This window comes from Carettochelys insculpta, chromosome 5 (assembly GCF_033958435.1).
Source record: "Carettochelys insculpta isolate YL-2023 chromosome 5, ASM3395843v1, whole genome shotgun sequence".
NCBI lineage: Eukaryota > Metazoa > Chordata > Testudines > Carettochelyidae > Carettochelys > Carettochelys insculpta.
Window position 1 is genome coordinate 103,232,552 of NC_134141.1, and position 17,500 is coordinate 103,250,051.

A 17,500-nucleotide genomic window follows, 5' to 3' on the forward strand; every position below is an offset into this window, starting at 1 on the left:
GTGGTTTTTTTAAATATTTCTTTACAGCTGCCATTTTTGGCTTTTTCATCAACACTTTCATTTTCATCACTTTTACAGGTCAGAGTAAAGCAATTGGAGAAGTCTGCTAAAGTTACAAGACTTGAAAAGTATTTTAACCACCTACAGTCTAGCCTAGTGACTCGCTGGCAACTTTTATCAACTGTAATTTTTTTGTTGTGAGTCAGGGGACATTAGCATCCCTCATGGTTGCGGAGGCGTGAACATGTGTCCCAATGCAGAGGGTAGGCAAATCACACCAGGAGGCTGACACCTAACACCCCGCTCCCCACCATCATTTATGTGCAAAAATAAATGCTGGGGGGACATACTTAAATACAAGTCACTGAATTAGCAGACAGGTAGCCATGTTAGTCTGTATCTTCCAGAACAAGAAGAAGTCCCGTTGCCTCTTACAGACTAACAGGTATTTTGCTTATGCTCCAAAATATCTTTAGTCTATAAGGTGCCACAAGGCTTCTTTTTGTTCTCGAAGTCACTTAAGCGTCCCTCTGGAAAACTACCTGCGTGAAATACACTCCACACACGTGCGTGACATCTAGATTGTACCCAGCAGTGAAAGCAGCTGCACTTTTACTGGAGTAAACTTTTTGGGTACTTGTTCCACCTCTGCAAAATGCCTCCTGCGTTTAAGTCACATTGCAGCCGGTTTGGAGCCCGGGGCTTTCCCTCGTGCGCCCACTGAAGTAGCGGGCCGGGTACACGACGCTGCGGGAGTGAGCGAGGGACTCCCCCGACTGCCAGCCCGGTCGCGAGGACCCCACCTCAGCGAAGGCGGCTGCCCGCGAGGCGCACGTGCGGACGGGCGGGAAGGAGCGGCTTCCCTGCCTGGGTTGGAAGGGGGCAGCGAATGGAGGCCGAAGCTCGAGCCAGGCCTCTGGTTGAGCTCCGCCAGCTGCCCGCCGCCACGCCGGGACCATTCGCCCAAACAGCAGGCCCCGCTAAACGCCCCGCTCCTGGCGACAGGCCGCTGGGGGCCGCAGGAGTCGGCGGTGGCTCTGCCTCCTCGCGAGAGCGGGCGAGGTTTCCGGTGTTGTGACTGCGGGGCCGTAAACATGGCGGTGAGCCTCCGCGCCCGCTCGCTCAGGCACCTCCGCATCCGAGGTAAGGAGCCCGGCTAGGCCCGGCGGGAGGTGCCGCGGCTCCCCCGCCCCATCACCCCTCCCCTCGCCTCCCCGGCTAACGGCCGCTCCGCTTCCCTCCCCCCTCAGGTCGGAACGACAGCGGCGAGGAGAACGTCCCGCTGGATCTCAGCCGAGGTAAGCGGCGCCGGGCCCGGGCTGGGCCTGGCAGAGGCTGGGGATGTGGGGGGGCGCTGGGTGCACGAGGAGTCCAGCTCCACTCTTGCCTTACGTGGGAGGTGGCTGGAAGCCTGACCCTGAGGCGCGGCCTGGGGCGGGGGCCTGGGCTGGGGGCTGCATGGCATGTCGCGTTCCGCCCCTGGGCGAGGGGCTTGGGCGCGTCACGGGGGTGGGGCGCCAAAGCCGGGGGAGGGGAGTGCTGTGTGGGGAGGAGGGGCTGGACGGCCGCCCCAGGTGAGAACGGATCCCGGCTGCTCCGCGGTCCTGACACCTCCTGGTACCCAGGGCGGTCGTGGACAGTCTTGTGGAGGGGGCGGGGGTTCCACTTCTCGTCTGGGGATCATCATCATCTGTGTTTGGGTGTGTAACCTGCCCGCAGGAGCACAAGGAGGAAGGTTGCTCTTTTCAGTGTGGGCAGATGCTGCAGTGAAGAGGTGGGAGTGTTGCTAAGTATATGGGGCTCTCGTGTATGGGGGACCTGATGAGTTTTGGCAGAGGTATGGTTCTCCCCTTCCTCTGTAGTTTGGAGAGGCCTCCTTTCTTCAGGGTCATTATTTGCTAGCTGCAGGTGGAGCTGTTTACATCTTCTGGGGGTTGGATAGCTTTCAACCTAAATCAACTTGCAGCTCCACCTTATTTTGTCACTATCGTGTTTCAGTTTGATGTGCTTCTGCATTGTGTTATAAATGATGCTGGGGCATCTCTTTTCATATATACTTGGTGTGTGCTAGTGGAATAAGCTGAAATGTTTAAGATTAGGATTGTCAATTGTCATATACTCAGATGATTCATGCAAAACAAATTACCTAGATTAAAAATTAATCACAATTAATTACAGTTTTAATGGCACAGATAATAATGGAATGTTAATTTGAATTTATTTTTTAATATTTTCAAAAATGTTGATTTCCATTAAAACACAAAGTGTAAAGGGGTCACTTTATTATTTTTATTACAAATAGTTGCACTGTATAAAGATAAATAGTATTTTTTAGTTTAGCTCATACAGGTACCATAGTTTGAACTCTATCAAGTAAGTGCAACGTACAATTTTTTTTTTAGGGTAACTGCATTTAAAACAAACAACTAAAGACTCTGGAGCCTACATGTGCACTCAGTCCTACCGCTTGTACTGCCAATCACTAAGATAGACAAGTTTGTATTTTTGGGAAATTTAATTATGGTATCACCAGAAAGTAAAAACAGGCATCTTTGTGGTATAGTTGTGTTGCAAGGTAATTGCAATGCAATTACATGCCAGGTATGCTAAACATAGGTATGCTATTTCATGCTTCTACTTAAAGTACAAATATTTGTAATCAAATTATTATTAAGGTGATCAATCACAAATTTGTATGTGATTTCCTCAAAACACAACACTTTCAAAAACAGGCATAAATGGCACACTAGGTAACTGCTGTGTTTTTGTGGTTAGGACTGCCCTTCTCTCTCCCCACTCCACTATACTGCTGCTCCTGGTTCCTCTTCCCCTGTGCCCCATGGAGTCATTGCTGACCAAATTGCACTGGTCTGGGAACCTGCACTCTGTTTGCTGGGGGGGATGGGCTCATGTAGGTGTTGCCCCCTCCCTCAAACTGTTTTCAGTTACAACTGAGATGGGGTTGGGGAATGGTGGAACCTGTCTGCTGCTGGCTTGGAAGTGAATGCCTCAGATAGCATCTGCTGCTGGCTGGAAAAGTGTTCAGGCTCCTGAAGCAGGGGCAGGTAAAATATGGACCAAGGGTTGCATCGGGCCCATGGTGCGCTGGGAGTCTCAGAGATGCTCCCTGTCTGCCTCACCTCCACACAGTGCTCAAAGAAGCTGACTGCATTGGTCATGTGATACTGTGAGCCTGTGGGGGAGAGAGAGACAAGTTTCCTGAAAATGTGAGCTGCCTGTTTGCAGGACAGGTAGCACACACACTGTCCCTCCCCAAGTCCTCTGGGCTCCCAGAGTTCAGAGAAACACATGGGCCCTGATGGCTGCTCTGAGAGCCCTGCCTGGGCATGGTAGACTGGGCGTCTGGCTGGGGAACCTGGGCGTCTGGCTGGGGAACCTGGGCAGGGCTGCTGGTTTGGAGCCACTCGGGGAAGCGTGTCTTGGCTGGAGCCTGCCTCTAGCAACTCCTCTTCCCCGCTGCATCCCTACCTCCTCTGAAACCTTGCACCCCAATCTCCTGTACCCCCACCTGCATTGCCTGCCCCAGGTCACAACCCCCTCCCAGACCATGCACTCTCTTCTGCACCCCTCCTCCAGATCAGAATACTTTCCTGCTCCCATACCAGACACTGTCCCTCAATCTACTGCCCCACGTCATAACTTCCTCCCAGACTATGCATCCCCTCCTGTATCCCTCCAGGTCACAATCCTCTCTTGCATCTCTACACTCTCCTGGACCATGAACCCCAGGCCACAGCTTCCTCCTTCACCCATACTCCCTCCCAGATCCCACACCACCTCATGCACCTGAATCCTTAATCACAAATTCCCTTCTGCACCCGATCTTCATCCCAGGAATGCAGCTCCTCCATTAGTATCACAGAAGTGTGTGACCCTTGACCACTCCAAATTCTTTGTGTGCCTCTCCCCAGCAAAAAACATCCTTATCTCTGGTTTAACGCATAGTATTGTCTCAAAATACGCGCCCACACACATGCCACCCTGACACCAATAATAAATAGATGGTATTCTATTATTATTAAACAGTGAAGTTAAAACTGTGATTAATTGTGACTGGTTTTTTAAATCTCATGATTAATTATACAGTTTTCTGGTTGTTTGACAGCCCTATTTAAGACACATTTTCTGGACTTCAAGTCACCATGTTACAGCTTAAACATACTTTATTTTATAATTACTGTATGTGTTAATTTGATTCAAAGTCTACTAAACATATAAACATATACTCTTTTCTATCGCAAAAAAAATATGATGCTACAAATACAGGTATTACAAATCAATCATATGGTAGGCAACATAGGAGGGGCCATACCAGGTTAGATCAAAGTTCCATCTACCTCGGTATCTGACAACGGCCAGTGCCAGTTGTGCCAAAGGGAATAAACAGAACAGGTAATTAGCCGATCTGTTGTTCATGTGCATGTAGAAAATCACTGCGTAGCAAACATATAGTTAAACTTGTATCATTGAGGACTGGAGTTTAAGTGTTTTTTGGGTTTTTCCTCTGACTGTTGGAAAACAAATTGCCCTACTTCTAGCACTGATGTTTCCCTGCAGATTTTAAGCCAGCAATTTTCTTATTGTTCTTATCTGTGGAAGAGAATGAGGGTTGCATTTTGTATATGAGCCTGACAGCGTTGAAATGGTGCCTGTAACAGAAGTGTTCTATTTCAGAAGATCTTAATGTTGATACTGTGAATGCTCACAAGGAGGCAGGATGGTGGGGAAATGATGGAAGCAGAGAGTCAAAATAGACTGTGCAATATAATGGAAATGGGTTACTGCTTAGGAAGACACCTTAGGAATTACAGCAACAGTTATAAGCTTTTTCCATTCCATAAATAATTGCAGCAGAGAAAAAGAGTAGCTCCAGATTTACAAAGTAATTAAAAAGGGGAAATGTTTGGTATGAACCCTGTTTTGAGAAGTGGGTAATAAAGCAGGTCTACTTACCTAGCTGGGAACTTGACATATCATGTCTCTGGCCATATGTAACGTACATACAAAATAAAATGTCAGCCAGATCTATTTATTTTTTAGTTCTGGAAAAACAAACTTTCTGATACTATCTTTGCATCTATCTAATAAAAACACCAGCAAAAAAAAAAAGAGTGCCAATATTAAAAACAAAATAAGATGCAATCACACACAAAACGTGGATTGCTGCTAATGTGGTGGTCTGAAAACTGAACAGAGTGAGTTCTGTAAACAAAATGAGCCACTGAGAACCCAGTGCGGCAAATATATTGGTTGGTATTGCTTATAGTTACTGAGACTACTTGTGCATAAAGTGGAGCACTTGCATGGTTGCTTGATAGGTCCAGTAGATTTTTGTGACTTTGTACATTCAGGTTTCACATGTTATACATTCATGTAATACAGATTGATTTCAAGGGGGCTGTATGTTACATTAATGGTTCTGGTGATCCCTGTATAAACTTTGTTTAAAGTGCTCTACTGGAATCCTGATATGCAGTTGCCATTGTCTGATAATGTTGTGAAACGACCTGGCAAAAAGTTAGTACAGGTGATCCCCAATTTACAAACACATCGACTTTTGACCATTTGTATTTATGACCAACATCCAGCTCACTCCCGCCCATGCACCCCAGCTCACTTCCCCCAGTGGGGGGCTCCAGCCACCTGCCTGGGGCTCCCCTCCAGTGCCCGCAGACCCATCTCCAGCCCCTGTGCCCCAACCCCCCCCCCCGACACCCAGGCCTTGACCCCAACCCATGCAGACTTGGCCCTAAGCCCCTCAACCCTGTGTGGCCCCGATCTCTCTCACATATCCCCCCCCCAAGCGGCTGGCTCAGCATGTGCAGGGCTCCAGCCTGCCCCCACTCAAGCACCCCACCCCAGTTCACCCCTGTTCAGCCCCCCTTGCAGCTCCAACTCACCTCCCAATGCACGGGGCTCCAGTTACCAGCCCCCCCTCCACTCAACCCCTCCTCCTGGCTTAACCCCTCCCTCCCATGGCCCCAGCTCACCCCAACCCTTGGGGCACCAGCTGTCAACTGCCGCCAGTGTGTGCAGGGGCTCTACCCCCCCTGCCAGCTTAATGCAGCCCTGCCCCAGTTCACCCCCCTGTTCAATCCCCTCTCTCCCTGGCTCAACCCCCCTGCATTCCCAGCTGACTCCTCCCTCCCGGCATGCACTGGGCTGTTGGCTGCCAGTGTGCACGGGGGGGGGCCTCCACCCTCCCTATCTAACCCTCCCGCTCCGGTTCACCCCATTCAACTCCCCAATCCCCCACGGCCCCAGATCACACTCCCTGGCATGCAGGGCTCCGGCTTCAACCTGTGCCTGGGGCTCCCAACCTCTGGTGCGAGGGCTGCAGCTCCAACCCCCCACCCACCACTCCTGCAGCCCCTTCTCTGACCCCCTGGCTAGGCTCAATCGGCACCCCAGGCCCCTGCCGTCCGGGTCGAACGCTCTGCAAGCCCCAGCTCAACTGCACCTTCCTAACCCCCTGCTCCCTCTCAGAGCCCCAACCCAAGTCCTCCCTGACTTATGTGAAATTCAAGGTATGCAAAGGTTGTGTGGAATGCAGCCCTCGCTTGTCTTGAGGGATTACAGTATAAGGGTATTTCCGACTTACGACCAAATCGAGTTATAACCAGGTGTTTGGAGTGTAACCCATTCGTAAGTCGGGGACTATCTGTATAATATATCCAAGAGAACTGTTGTAATAGAATTTTAACTGTTTCATTTGTATTGACTGGTAAAAGACTCTCAGACATGATCCAAGTAAGTTAGCAGTCCTATGTGGCAAGGAGCTGAGGCCAGCACTTCACACTGTGGGCCATTAGAACAGTGAGAATATTCTGGCTGTGTGTTCGGCTGAATATCTGAGATCTGAATGTAATGCGTGTGGGGGGGTGGGACAGGACCTTGTGCTTTGGCAGTTTTTACTCAGATAGGTGGTTGAGTTCTGTGGTTGCAATTTTGTGTGGGACCATGGTGACAGGCTCTTGATTTTTTGCTCCTTGTCAAAGATGAGATGTGTTGGGTTTTTATGATTGCAATAAAGATACAACAGTATTTGACTCTTTGGTAGAGCCATAGAAATGTACAGCTGGAAGGAACCTTGAAAGATATCTAATTCTGCTCAAATGCATTGTGTCTGGTGGTTTCCAAAAGAAGTTTAACAGTTGCCACAGGTCCCCCTCCCCGAGCAAGGCACCCTCTCTTCTCCCCACCATGTAAACTGCCAGTGACTCACCAGAGCCACCCCTCTGCTGCGTGAGCTGCCTTGCACCTGAAGCCACACAGAGCTGCAGGAGGCGCCGCCTCTGCCACCACACACTTGTCCCACCAAGTGCTGAGACACGTGCGTGGAGTGGGCAGAGGGCTCTCCATGTATGCTGCTCTGATGAGTCGCTTTGCCACACTATGGTGTCCAGTTTGCCACATGTAACAAACGGAAAGCATATTGGACATCATGGGCCTAGCCTATCCTTAAACCTTCAATGATGTCAATTCTACAACTTTCCTTGTAAACCTATTCCAGTGCCTAACTGTCTTTATAGCTGGAAAACTTTCCCTAATACCTACCTTGAATCTCCCTTATTTCAAATTAGGTTGATTAATGCTTGTCCCACCTTCAGAGAACATGGAGAACAATTAATCACTAACACCCATAGCATATTTGAAGACTGTTACCGGTTGCCCCTCAGTCTCCTTTTCTTAAAACTACAAATGCTAATTTTTTTAACCTGTCCTCATAGATCAGGTTTCTAAATCTTTTATATATATTTTTGTTCTCCTCTCGACTCACTTGAGTTTGTCCACATCTTCTCTAAAATGGACACTGGATACAGTACGCTGGCTGAGACCTCATCAGTACCAAATAGCAAGAGGGTACATTTATATTTAGTGGAAGATCAAAGTTCTTGTGATTGATCTTCCTGGATTCAATTTAGTGCACCTAATGGGGCTGTGCTAAATTGAACTATGAGGGTGACACTGCCAATCCCAGTACTCTTTGTAGTCCCGAAGAGTAAGAGATGTGAAATAGACAGTTTCTCCTGTCGACCTTCTGCAGTGGGGACTGCAGGAAAAATTGATTTTACATATGTTGCCTCCAACTATGCAATTCTCATAGCTGGAATTGAGTATCTTAAACCAATTTTATCTCCTAGTGTAGACACGACCTCAGACAGTTATCTCAAGTGTCTTAGATGTGCATCGCTTATTTATGCACTCCAGAATTCTACCATTTTTTGCAACTGCATCACATTATTGATTTTTATTCAATTTGTGATGCACTATAACCCCCAGATCTTTTCAGCAGTATATCTAATCAAGTTATTTCCTGTTCTATATTATTCATTTTTTTCCTTTTTAAGTGTTGTGCTTTGCACTTACTATTGAATTTCATTTTTTGATATCACTAGTTTTTCAGTTTATCAGTGTCAATTAAAATCTTATCCTAAACTTTCATGTAGTTTTTCAGTACATCTCAATCTGGGGATATCTGCTTTTTTTTTTTAAAAAAAAATGCTTTGCATTCTTGTCCTTGTCATTAATGAAAAACTTGTATCATTCTGTAACTAGACTGATTTCTTTGGGGCCCCACTAGATATGTCCTCCCAGTTTGACTTAAGTAAACCATTGATTACTCTGAGTGTGGTCTTTCAACCAGCTATACAACCACTTCATAGTAATTTTATCTATATAATATTTCTGTGGCTTGGTAGCGATTGTCATGTAGGGCTGTGTCAGAGCATTACTAAAATCAGGATATTCTGTGTAGAACCCCCTACCCTTTCCATTAGATCAATAACCTTGTCAAAGAACAGAATGAGGTTCATTTTGGTACAGTTTGTTCATGACAAATCCATGTTATCTGTTCTTTTTAATCCTGTATCAAAACAAAAAGCAGTGAAGTATCACTTTAAAGACTAGCAAAATAGTTTATTAGGTGAGCTTTTGTGGGACAGACCTGTCTGAAGAAGTGGGTCTGTCCCACGAAAGCGCACCTGATAAACTCTTTTGCTAGTCTTTAAAGTGCTATTTGACTGCTTTTTGTTTTGATAGTGTATAGACTAGCACGGCTCCCTCTCTGTTATAATCTTGTAGTCACTAGGTGCTTTCAAACTGATTATTTACTAATTAGCGGGGGAGAGAGAAGCAATCAACTTAATCATGAAAGTCACTTATTTCCAGATAGTAACCAGGCATAGGAAGCCAAACAAAATGGTTACATTATTAAATATGATTTAAAGACTAGCAAAAATTAATTTATGACATCAGGCAGGGTCAGGAGGCTATACCTTGACAAAGAGAGATGGATCTCACCACACAGTGAAGCTTGAAATGATGGAGGTTCCAGAGTATTGGAGTTGAGCCGTGCAGAGCCACCAGCATGATCAGTTAGTAGAAGATGAAATCCCAATAGAAGTGAAGCAGACTTTAGACCCAAGCAGCAGAATCCTTTACTTGAGCATGGGTGGGGGTTTTTGTAGGAAAACAGTCATTTCCAGGGGGAATGCTAGATATGTTTGGGTAAACTGATGGTGCCAGGGAGTATTTAAAGTTGTTTCGTTTACGTTAGACAGTGGGAACTGATCATTCCTGGCTATGGATAGTATTCTTTGAAGGAGCTTATAGTGAAGTTAGGCAGCATCAGTATTTTGTATACTGTACCTATAGAGGATTTATTACTAGATTTGGTCTGATAATTACTGATCTGGAGCAGATATTTCCCATCAGTTTTTGTGTCCCTGAGTTCAGTGTATTTCTTGCCTTGGGATTGCTTCTCTCCATTCTGTGTGGTAATGGAGATGCCTTTCTGTCTAATTTTTGATGTAAATGAGGCCAGGAGCATTTTGGGGGCAGGGGTGGGTAGACAGAGAGAGCATTAAGTGTGTCTTCCCCTGCCTTTTCATTGCTTTTTGTAAGTCTTCTGATCTGCTTTGGTTCAAGCAGGGAGTGTGGGGGGAGGGACGCTTATAATCTGCAGCAGTGAGTTTAAGGGCTTATCTACACTTTTAAAGCTCTGTAGAAGTGTTTATGCACCATTTAGTGAAGACACTACCTGCACCATTGGGATAGCTTCTCCCATTGGCATAGGTACTCCATCTCCTGGAGGAGCTGTGGATATGTGCTCTATGGGTTAGGTTGGTGTATCTGAGATGCTCAAGGGTAATTTACCACACTCCTGAGGGATGTGGTTATATCAAAGTTTGTAGTGTAGGCCAGTGCTGAACCTGGTTCTCCAGACTCAGGATTGCAATTTTGGTTTAATAACTATGTAAATATTGCAGCTGGGACTCTGAAGCCCCACCCCAGCTGTCTGCACAACTGTTTTTAGTGTCATAACGTTATCTTGAGTCAGTAGACCAGGACTCAGAGGCTTGCTGCTATGGATATTAAAATTCAGCATAGCTATATCCTGGGAGCATGAATGCTTTTTTTAAAGCTTGGGTCGCACACCCAGCTGGAATGGGTGACTCACCCCCTCTAACTCAGGCTAGTGACAGAAGGTAGCTATCTATAAAATATGCACTGCTTTCACTTCATAGCCCTGCTAGAAATCCTGCTAACTTATCTTTGGCCATGTACACACTACAACTGCTACAGCCCCAGCACCATAGCATAGTTAGTTCGAATAATCAATGGAAGGAATTTTTTCATTAATGTAGAAAAAACACCTCTCTGAGACCTGGTAGGTAGATTGTCAGAAGAATTATTCTGTTGACTTGGCTGTTTACAGTGGCTAGGTGGACCTAACTGCAGAGCTCATGATATAAATTTTTTTTCACAGCTCTGAGCAACATAGCTAGGTCAATCTAATTTTTAAATATAGAGCAGGGCTAACTGCTGAGCACCTTACTTCAGGCAGTTAGCAGTCAAGCTTTGATTTCAGACTCAGTAAATCAGCCCAGAGTCCTGCTAAACTCAAAGGCAAGTTCCTAGTACAGATGTGATTTTTTTTTTTTTTTTTTTTTTTTTTGTCCCCAAACTTACTAGCAATAAGACAGAAAGTACATCTGCTGGCTACCTATTTTAGAGCTTGTACACATCAGCATTTATGCTGACATAATTTGTCACATCAACATAGGCGCTGGTGCTATGCTATGTCGTTGGTCCCAATGACATATCTACGGCTACTTGCAGAGGTGGATTTGTTGTGCAGATGGGAGAGTTGTGTTGCTGCATCTAGGATAGACTGTCTCTTAGAGTATGTCTGCGCTACAAAATAAAGTCAAATTTATCAAAGTCAAATGTGTAATGCTGGATTTTATAAAATTGAAGTTTTCTACACCTGCCCACAAAGTCAACTTAGTGTGTCCCCACTGTTGCAGCAGTGCATTGTGTGAACCTATCCTGGAGTTCCCTGAGGCCTGTTGCATTCTGGGTTTTTTTCACTGCTGCATTATGGGAATGAATTCCCCTCAAGTGGTCATGGGAGAGTGTTGTGATCTTCACACGTTGCATTGCCCTCAAAACAAGAGGCCATTCTTCAGAAGTCTCTTTCCCAATGAGATATTGTTTGTCTGCATCACAGAACTTTTTAACCACATGTGCCCTTGTGTAGCACCCATTGTCATCCTCCCAGACTGCATTACCTTAATTCCTCTCCTGTTGAAACCAAATGGCCAATTTGCAGAAGGAAATTAGAAAAAGAGGGGAATCCCAGAGGGCACTGGTGTCCAGCGGGGCCTCCACATATGAATGTGAAGCGCTGAAAAAAAAAATATTGGCCACTCCTCTATATACTGCACAAGGAAGGAGTCTTCACTCATGCAGGACATGCTGACTCGCTGTCTCATATGCCACTTTCTGGTCCTCACAGGCAAGCCACCACTTGCTTTGTTGGGGCAGGGTCTAGCTTGCAAGACCAACCAAGACCCTGGCTCTCCTGATTGCTCCATGCTGGTGATCTCTAAAGTGGTTAGATGTGATTGCCACGCTGATCATAAAGAAATGAATTCAAAATGCCGGGATTCCTGTTTCCTATTTCTTGCTCACTTGGAGCAATGACCTTTTGTGGGACAGCTTTAATGGCTAATAAAATTGATTTTAACCCTGGTTAATCTACACTGATTTAGCTCGACATTCCAAATTTGATTTTTTTGAGTAATTTTGTTGGAAAGTCAGCAGTACAGAAGTCGGTGTTACAGTTAACTGTGTTTTTTCTCCTGCAAGTTGACACACAGTTGTCTTTGAGTAACCAGTGTTTATAAAGCAGGCAGGGCACCCAACCATGTCTGTCATTACCTTGGAGCATCTTCCTTCGTCCCAGGTATCTGGGTAGTAAGACATCCCAGAGTGAGTAGCTTCAGATGAAGCTTTCTGTGCATATCCTATGCATATTGCCCCTTGCTGAGACATGATGCAAGAGCTGCTTGGTATTTTTGAAAGGTGAGAGATTTTCTTTAACTATGGTTTTACACTGCATAATGCAATATGGTTTCAATTTGACTGGGGAGCCCTTGTGAGCTACTGCAAAGCAAATGGCACAGCTTGTTGGAGTTCTTTTTTGACATTCTGGGTAAAAGCACATTGGAAATGTTCATATTATACAAGAGATGCCAAAGTGAATTGCAGAAGATGTTGAAAACCAAGGCAGTTCCTCTTACCCTCAAGGCTTATCCATTAGAACTATTAAGACTACTGTGACCTATACCTTAACTATATCACATTATAAGAGATCTGCCACATTCTCCCAACTCTCCATTCCAGGTTGTGTTAGGACTAGTTCCAAGCAGAGTGCCTTGTAACAGGCTAATCTTGATGTATTTTACTTGGCAACACATCACACCTGTGCTTCTGTGATCTGTTTCTTAGTTTCCGGTGAGAGATGTTGGCTGTGAGTTATAAACCTTAAATAATTGGAACCTGTCTCTGAGATGACCACCTCCCATACTACTACAATGAGGTGGAGTGATTTAAATCAGTAAGCAGGAAACGTTAATTTAAATTTTAACTGTTTTGCATTGTACTTCTTAGTTATTTTCCTAAAGAAGGCTGAATGTCATTAGTTTTGTAGCCCAATATTTAGCTGCAAACAAATACAACATTTACACTAAATTTGCTGCCCCGTAATGCAAACTGGGAGGATACCTTCTGCTGATATTCTTAATTTTTATATTATCAGACATAAAATGGTGAATGATTTGTTTTGTTATTTATTTGTCTTAAGCCCCATTGAACTCACTGGCACTTCTGTTTTTGAGGGGAAAATACAGAAAGGGGTAAAACTGAGGTAAGTTGAATTAATAGACTTATTACATCACAATTATGGTCTGCCACTATGATGTTCCAAAGTAAGTGGCACATATTATGTAATGTAAGATAAGAAAATTACATTTAGTGGCAATTGACAACTCTAGATTTCTCTTACTGCAGCTTTCTGTATTGTATGCTTGAGTGATAGATTCTAAACCTGATTAAGTAATTAAACAAGCCGTAAGGATCAAATAAGCAAAACTGTCTTTTCTAGCAACACCCAGCACAGGAAACAGCTTAGGAATTTACTTGTGAAATCACATTTATACTAAAAGGCATACAGTTCTTGAGGAATGATGCATTGCAAAGTGATTTATTTAAGTTACTAACCAGTTGATCCACTCAGCCATATCCACATCTTCATTCACCTTATTTTCTCCCAGCAAATTCTTTTCCTGACAATGTTTCATTGTTGAAACTAAACCCCGAATCATCATCTTGCACTGCTTACACTTCACATGGTTTTCTTTTGTACCCAGGGAATGAAAAGCTTCAAAATATTCCCAGAAAGGATCTCCATTATGCCCAGAAGCCAAGGCAGTTTTTCTGTAGCAGAAGTGAGAAGGAATGTAGGAAATTGTGTGTGTACCAAATAACATCTTCCCTTTATCTTCCTAGTCTACTTCACTGTTCCTTTCTATTCTATTACTGCCTCTGGTCTTTACTCTACATTGTCTCTCTGTTGTAAGACAATGTCTTAACTAGCTAGTCTGCTGTGCTTGGCCAAAATCCCCCCACCACATATACAGAGAACCAAAACAACCCTATCTAGTTTCTTTCTTTGCACATGGTAGTTTTTAGTCTGCTGAGAAACAGAAATTGAAAGTCTAGAACTTTTGAAAAACAAGAGCTGGTAGTTAGGCTGGACAGACTGGAGCCATTAATACACTCGAAGTCTCATGCAAATAAATGTGTAGCATGCTTGTGATGACGGTCAGTTGTAACTGTCATTTTTGAGAAATTTAGTATTTTATTGATTTTAAAACATAAAAAAGTTTTATATGAAAAATTTTTTTTATTAAAAAAGTAATGTTTATGCACCATGTTGTATAATATTTTTATTTAATTTAATATGGACAGACCTTTATAGGCAAATGTAACTTAAATAAAAAGTGTGAGTTAAACTGAGAGATAAAACCAGAGTTTTTATTTTTAATTTTTAATCAAATGTTATCTACCGCAGCCATAGCCATAGCCAGCAGTGGCACTGGAGCCCCATTCTTGTAAAAGAAGGTATTTTCAGAGAGGAACCATCATCTTTATAATTCTTCTCACCTTCTTAATGGGCTTGTCTACACTACCACCTTACTTCGAAGGAAGGATGGTAATTAAGGTGTTGGGAGTTCACTAATGAAGTGCTGCCATGCACAGACAGCACTTCATTAAGCAAATTCCACCCTTGGCAACTCCGAAGTTTTAAACTTCTAAATACCAGCTCGCGTCTAGCCACGGCGCACCCGCCTGTACTTCGAAGTGCTGGGGCAGCTTCGAAGTCCCCTTATGCCTCGGAGTTTCTGCGGGGGGGGGGATTTGCTTATTGAAGTGCTGTGTATGCACGGCAGCACTTCATTAGTAAGCTCCCAGCACCCTAATTACCATCCTTGCTTCGAAGGTAGGTGGTAGTGTGGACAAGCCCAACGTATAGTAGCCTGAGTGTGTTCTCTTTCAGAGCATACTTCAAAACAAATATCTTTCTTCAAGATTATGGGGGGCAGAGGAGTACAGTAATGGCTATTGATTATTACTGAGTCAAAGTAGTGTTTGGCTTTGATTTTCACATCTGAATGTCTTCCTTATTTTTTGGTTTTGGAGGGGCGCAGAAGCTGCTAACTCTAATCTGTGGTGATATGCTTTTAATTATCTCAGTGGTGCACATTGTCCAGGATCAACACTTACTTTTAGGTTATAAATAAAACTGAAGTGAATTTAAATATGCTTCTGTTTACAATAAACTTTCATATCCAGTATTCTATTATCCAAAGCTCAGATAACCAGCATTTTAACCATAAGTAAATTTTTTACGTTGTCCATAAGTACAGTATAGTGGAAATAAATACAGCAAACACAGCATAAATTTGCAGTGTACAATACTACTGTTGTTGGTAAATAAAGTATTGTGCATACATTTTTGTTTGTTTCTTACAATCTAATCTTGTTTTTCTTCAGTGTTATCTATTGCTAGGTATACCTCGCTATTATCCAGAATATTCTATCTGGCAACTTCCTGGTCCTGGGGCTGCCACATATGAAACAGTTTACTAACTCGCTTGTCCAGCTAATTCTTCAATCCCATGACCGTACCACTTACAGCATGAGACAACAAATAAGAATAAAGTGACTGGAGAGGGAGGTGGGGGATGAGGAGTTCTGTCTCTCCTTTCCTCGTGTATAACAAAATTTCAGAATATGGGCATAGAAGTGGCTGATGAAAGCCCTTTTTCATCTTTCTTTTTCCTTTCCTCAGTCAGTTCACCCCACAACACATAGTATGCAAAAGTGGAATACTATCCACAGTATTTCCAGCGTGCTCTGTGGAGGGGGCTCGGAGGAGTGTTGTCCACTTGTCCACTCTTGTGCTTTAAAAAATAAATCCTGTTGCGTAGGGGCACCTGTTGCAGTGCATCAGTGGCAGCAGAACAGAGGTGGTGGGAGTTTTTAAAATTCGTTATAGCCTCAGAGATGGCGTCCATATGAATGGGTTTTTGAGATGTATGTATTTGTTGAACCACAACTTCTGAGCGAAGCCAGAGATGTCAAGTGGTGGGGCTGGGTAGTTCTGCAGATCTGGTATGACTAGCAATGGCATCAGCCATTAGGGTGGGTAGAGTGCTTTTCTGGAGGGTTGAAACCCTCAGTGTGGAAAAGTAAGTGACCTCTACCCATTGGCACTTGCCAGTTGGTACTAGGGGCAAGTTCGTCATTGAGAAATCCATCTGGATTTATAGAGATAAAGCATGCAGGAGGTTACTGATGAAAATGAAATTTAGGGTTTCATAGTTGCTCTGGAGCTACTGAAGTTCTGTGCAATCAGGGAAGAAAGTAACTTAAGTTAGTTACAGGTACCATTGTCTTGCAACTACCCCCATTCCCAGGCAGGGGCGCTCAGGGCAGGAGGCTGGGGTGGAGTGATACGACAGTACCTGTAAGAAATTCAAATATGGGTGGCGGGGGAGGGGTCAAGGCTGGAGGTTGGGGGTACTGGGATGTGGAGGGGAGGCCCAGGGCAGGGGTGGCAATGTGGGGGGATGTATCAGTCAGGGTTGTGGTATATTACCTCAATATTTTGTTTTGCACAACATCTATGATTACTTGTGAATGTCTGTTGACTTTGAGCAGCATATAGGAGGAGGACCTGCTGTCAAGCTTGCTGAGAGCAATGAAACCATCACTTTCAGATTTTGAAACTAAATGTCTGTTGCTTTCTATGGCCCCTTTGAGTGTCGAGAGACAGTGGTTAGCAGGGGCTGTGAGAATGTGTGGGCTGTGTTTGAGTCTGCAATTTCTCTCATGGCTCATCCATCTAGTATTGGATTTGCATGGTCAGTTGCAATAAGTGCATGTCAGTCTATTTCCGAATTCTTGAGTCTGAGAGTTTTTCCTTCTAAGATGAAGTTCTTTTGCGTGGCTTGCACATATGCTATCGAAGGATGATGTGCCCTGTTGTAGCAATTGTCGCCAGGTATTTTGATCTGGTGATGTAGATTCCTCAGATTTTGGATCGATGTTGAATTTTTTCTTGTTGCTTTAATAAGTTAAAAAAAAATAAGTATTGGTAGAAAGAAAAGTAACACCTAGCCAGTGCAAAGAATCCAGTCCTTAAGCATTTAAGGGTGGACATTTTAAAGGTTTGTGAATAGCATTTTTAAAAAGTTGTTTGCTGCTGTTCTGTGGTAGATTGGTGGATAGGGGCCCTTGTTTTGAGGGAAGTGGGTGAAAGGGCCTCCCAAGCATGTTATGTTCTTCTTTCTTTAGTACAAGGTATTTGTCAGGAAATTGTTCAGGAGGTGAGATGCGGTTCACTTTGGTATTTTATGCCCTTAACCAACTTGGTGTTTCCTCATTAGTTCAGTTACCTGCATTTTCCTGTCCTTTTCTCTTTGCAGGGACTTCCAAGAATTTCACTCTATTTGTCTAACTGACTGGCTTCCTAGTCTTCTGCTATAGATTATTTCCCTCTCCCCTCTTCTTAGGTTAGCACATTTCTCGGTGGCTGTCCAAAGTCCTCTATTCTATAGCCTGC

The 17,500-nt window shown here is 44.3% G+C and overlaps 1 protein-coding gene across 1 annotated transcript in view; it reads left to right on the top strand.

The window, feature by feature from the left end:
* Positions 1-1,069: 1,069 nt before the first annotated feature.
* RICTOR (RPTOR independent companion of MTOR complex 2) overlaps positions 1,070-17,500 on the top strand; it is a 155,923-nt gene continuing 139,492 nt past the window's right edge. The window contains exons 1-2 of the mRNA XM_074995627.1: positions 1,070-1,143; positions 1,251-1,298. Coding sequence (XP_074851728.1) covers positions 1,095-1,143; positions 1,251-1,298 — 97 coding nt within the window. The 5' untranslated portion in view covers positions 1,070-1,094. The remainder of the gene's footprint in view (positions 1,144-1,250; positions 1,299-17,500) is intronic.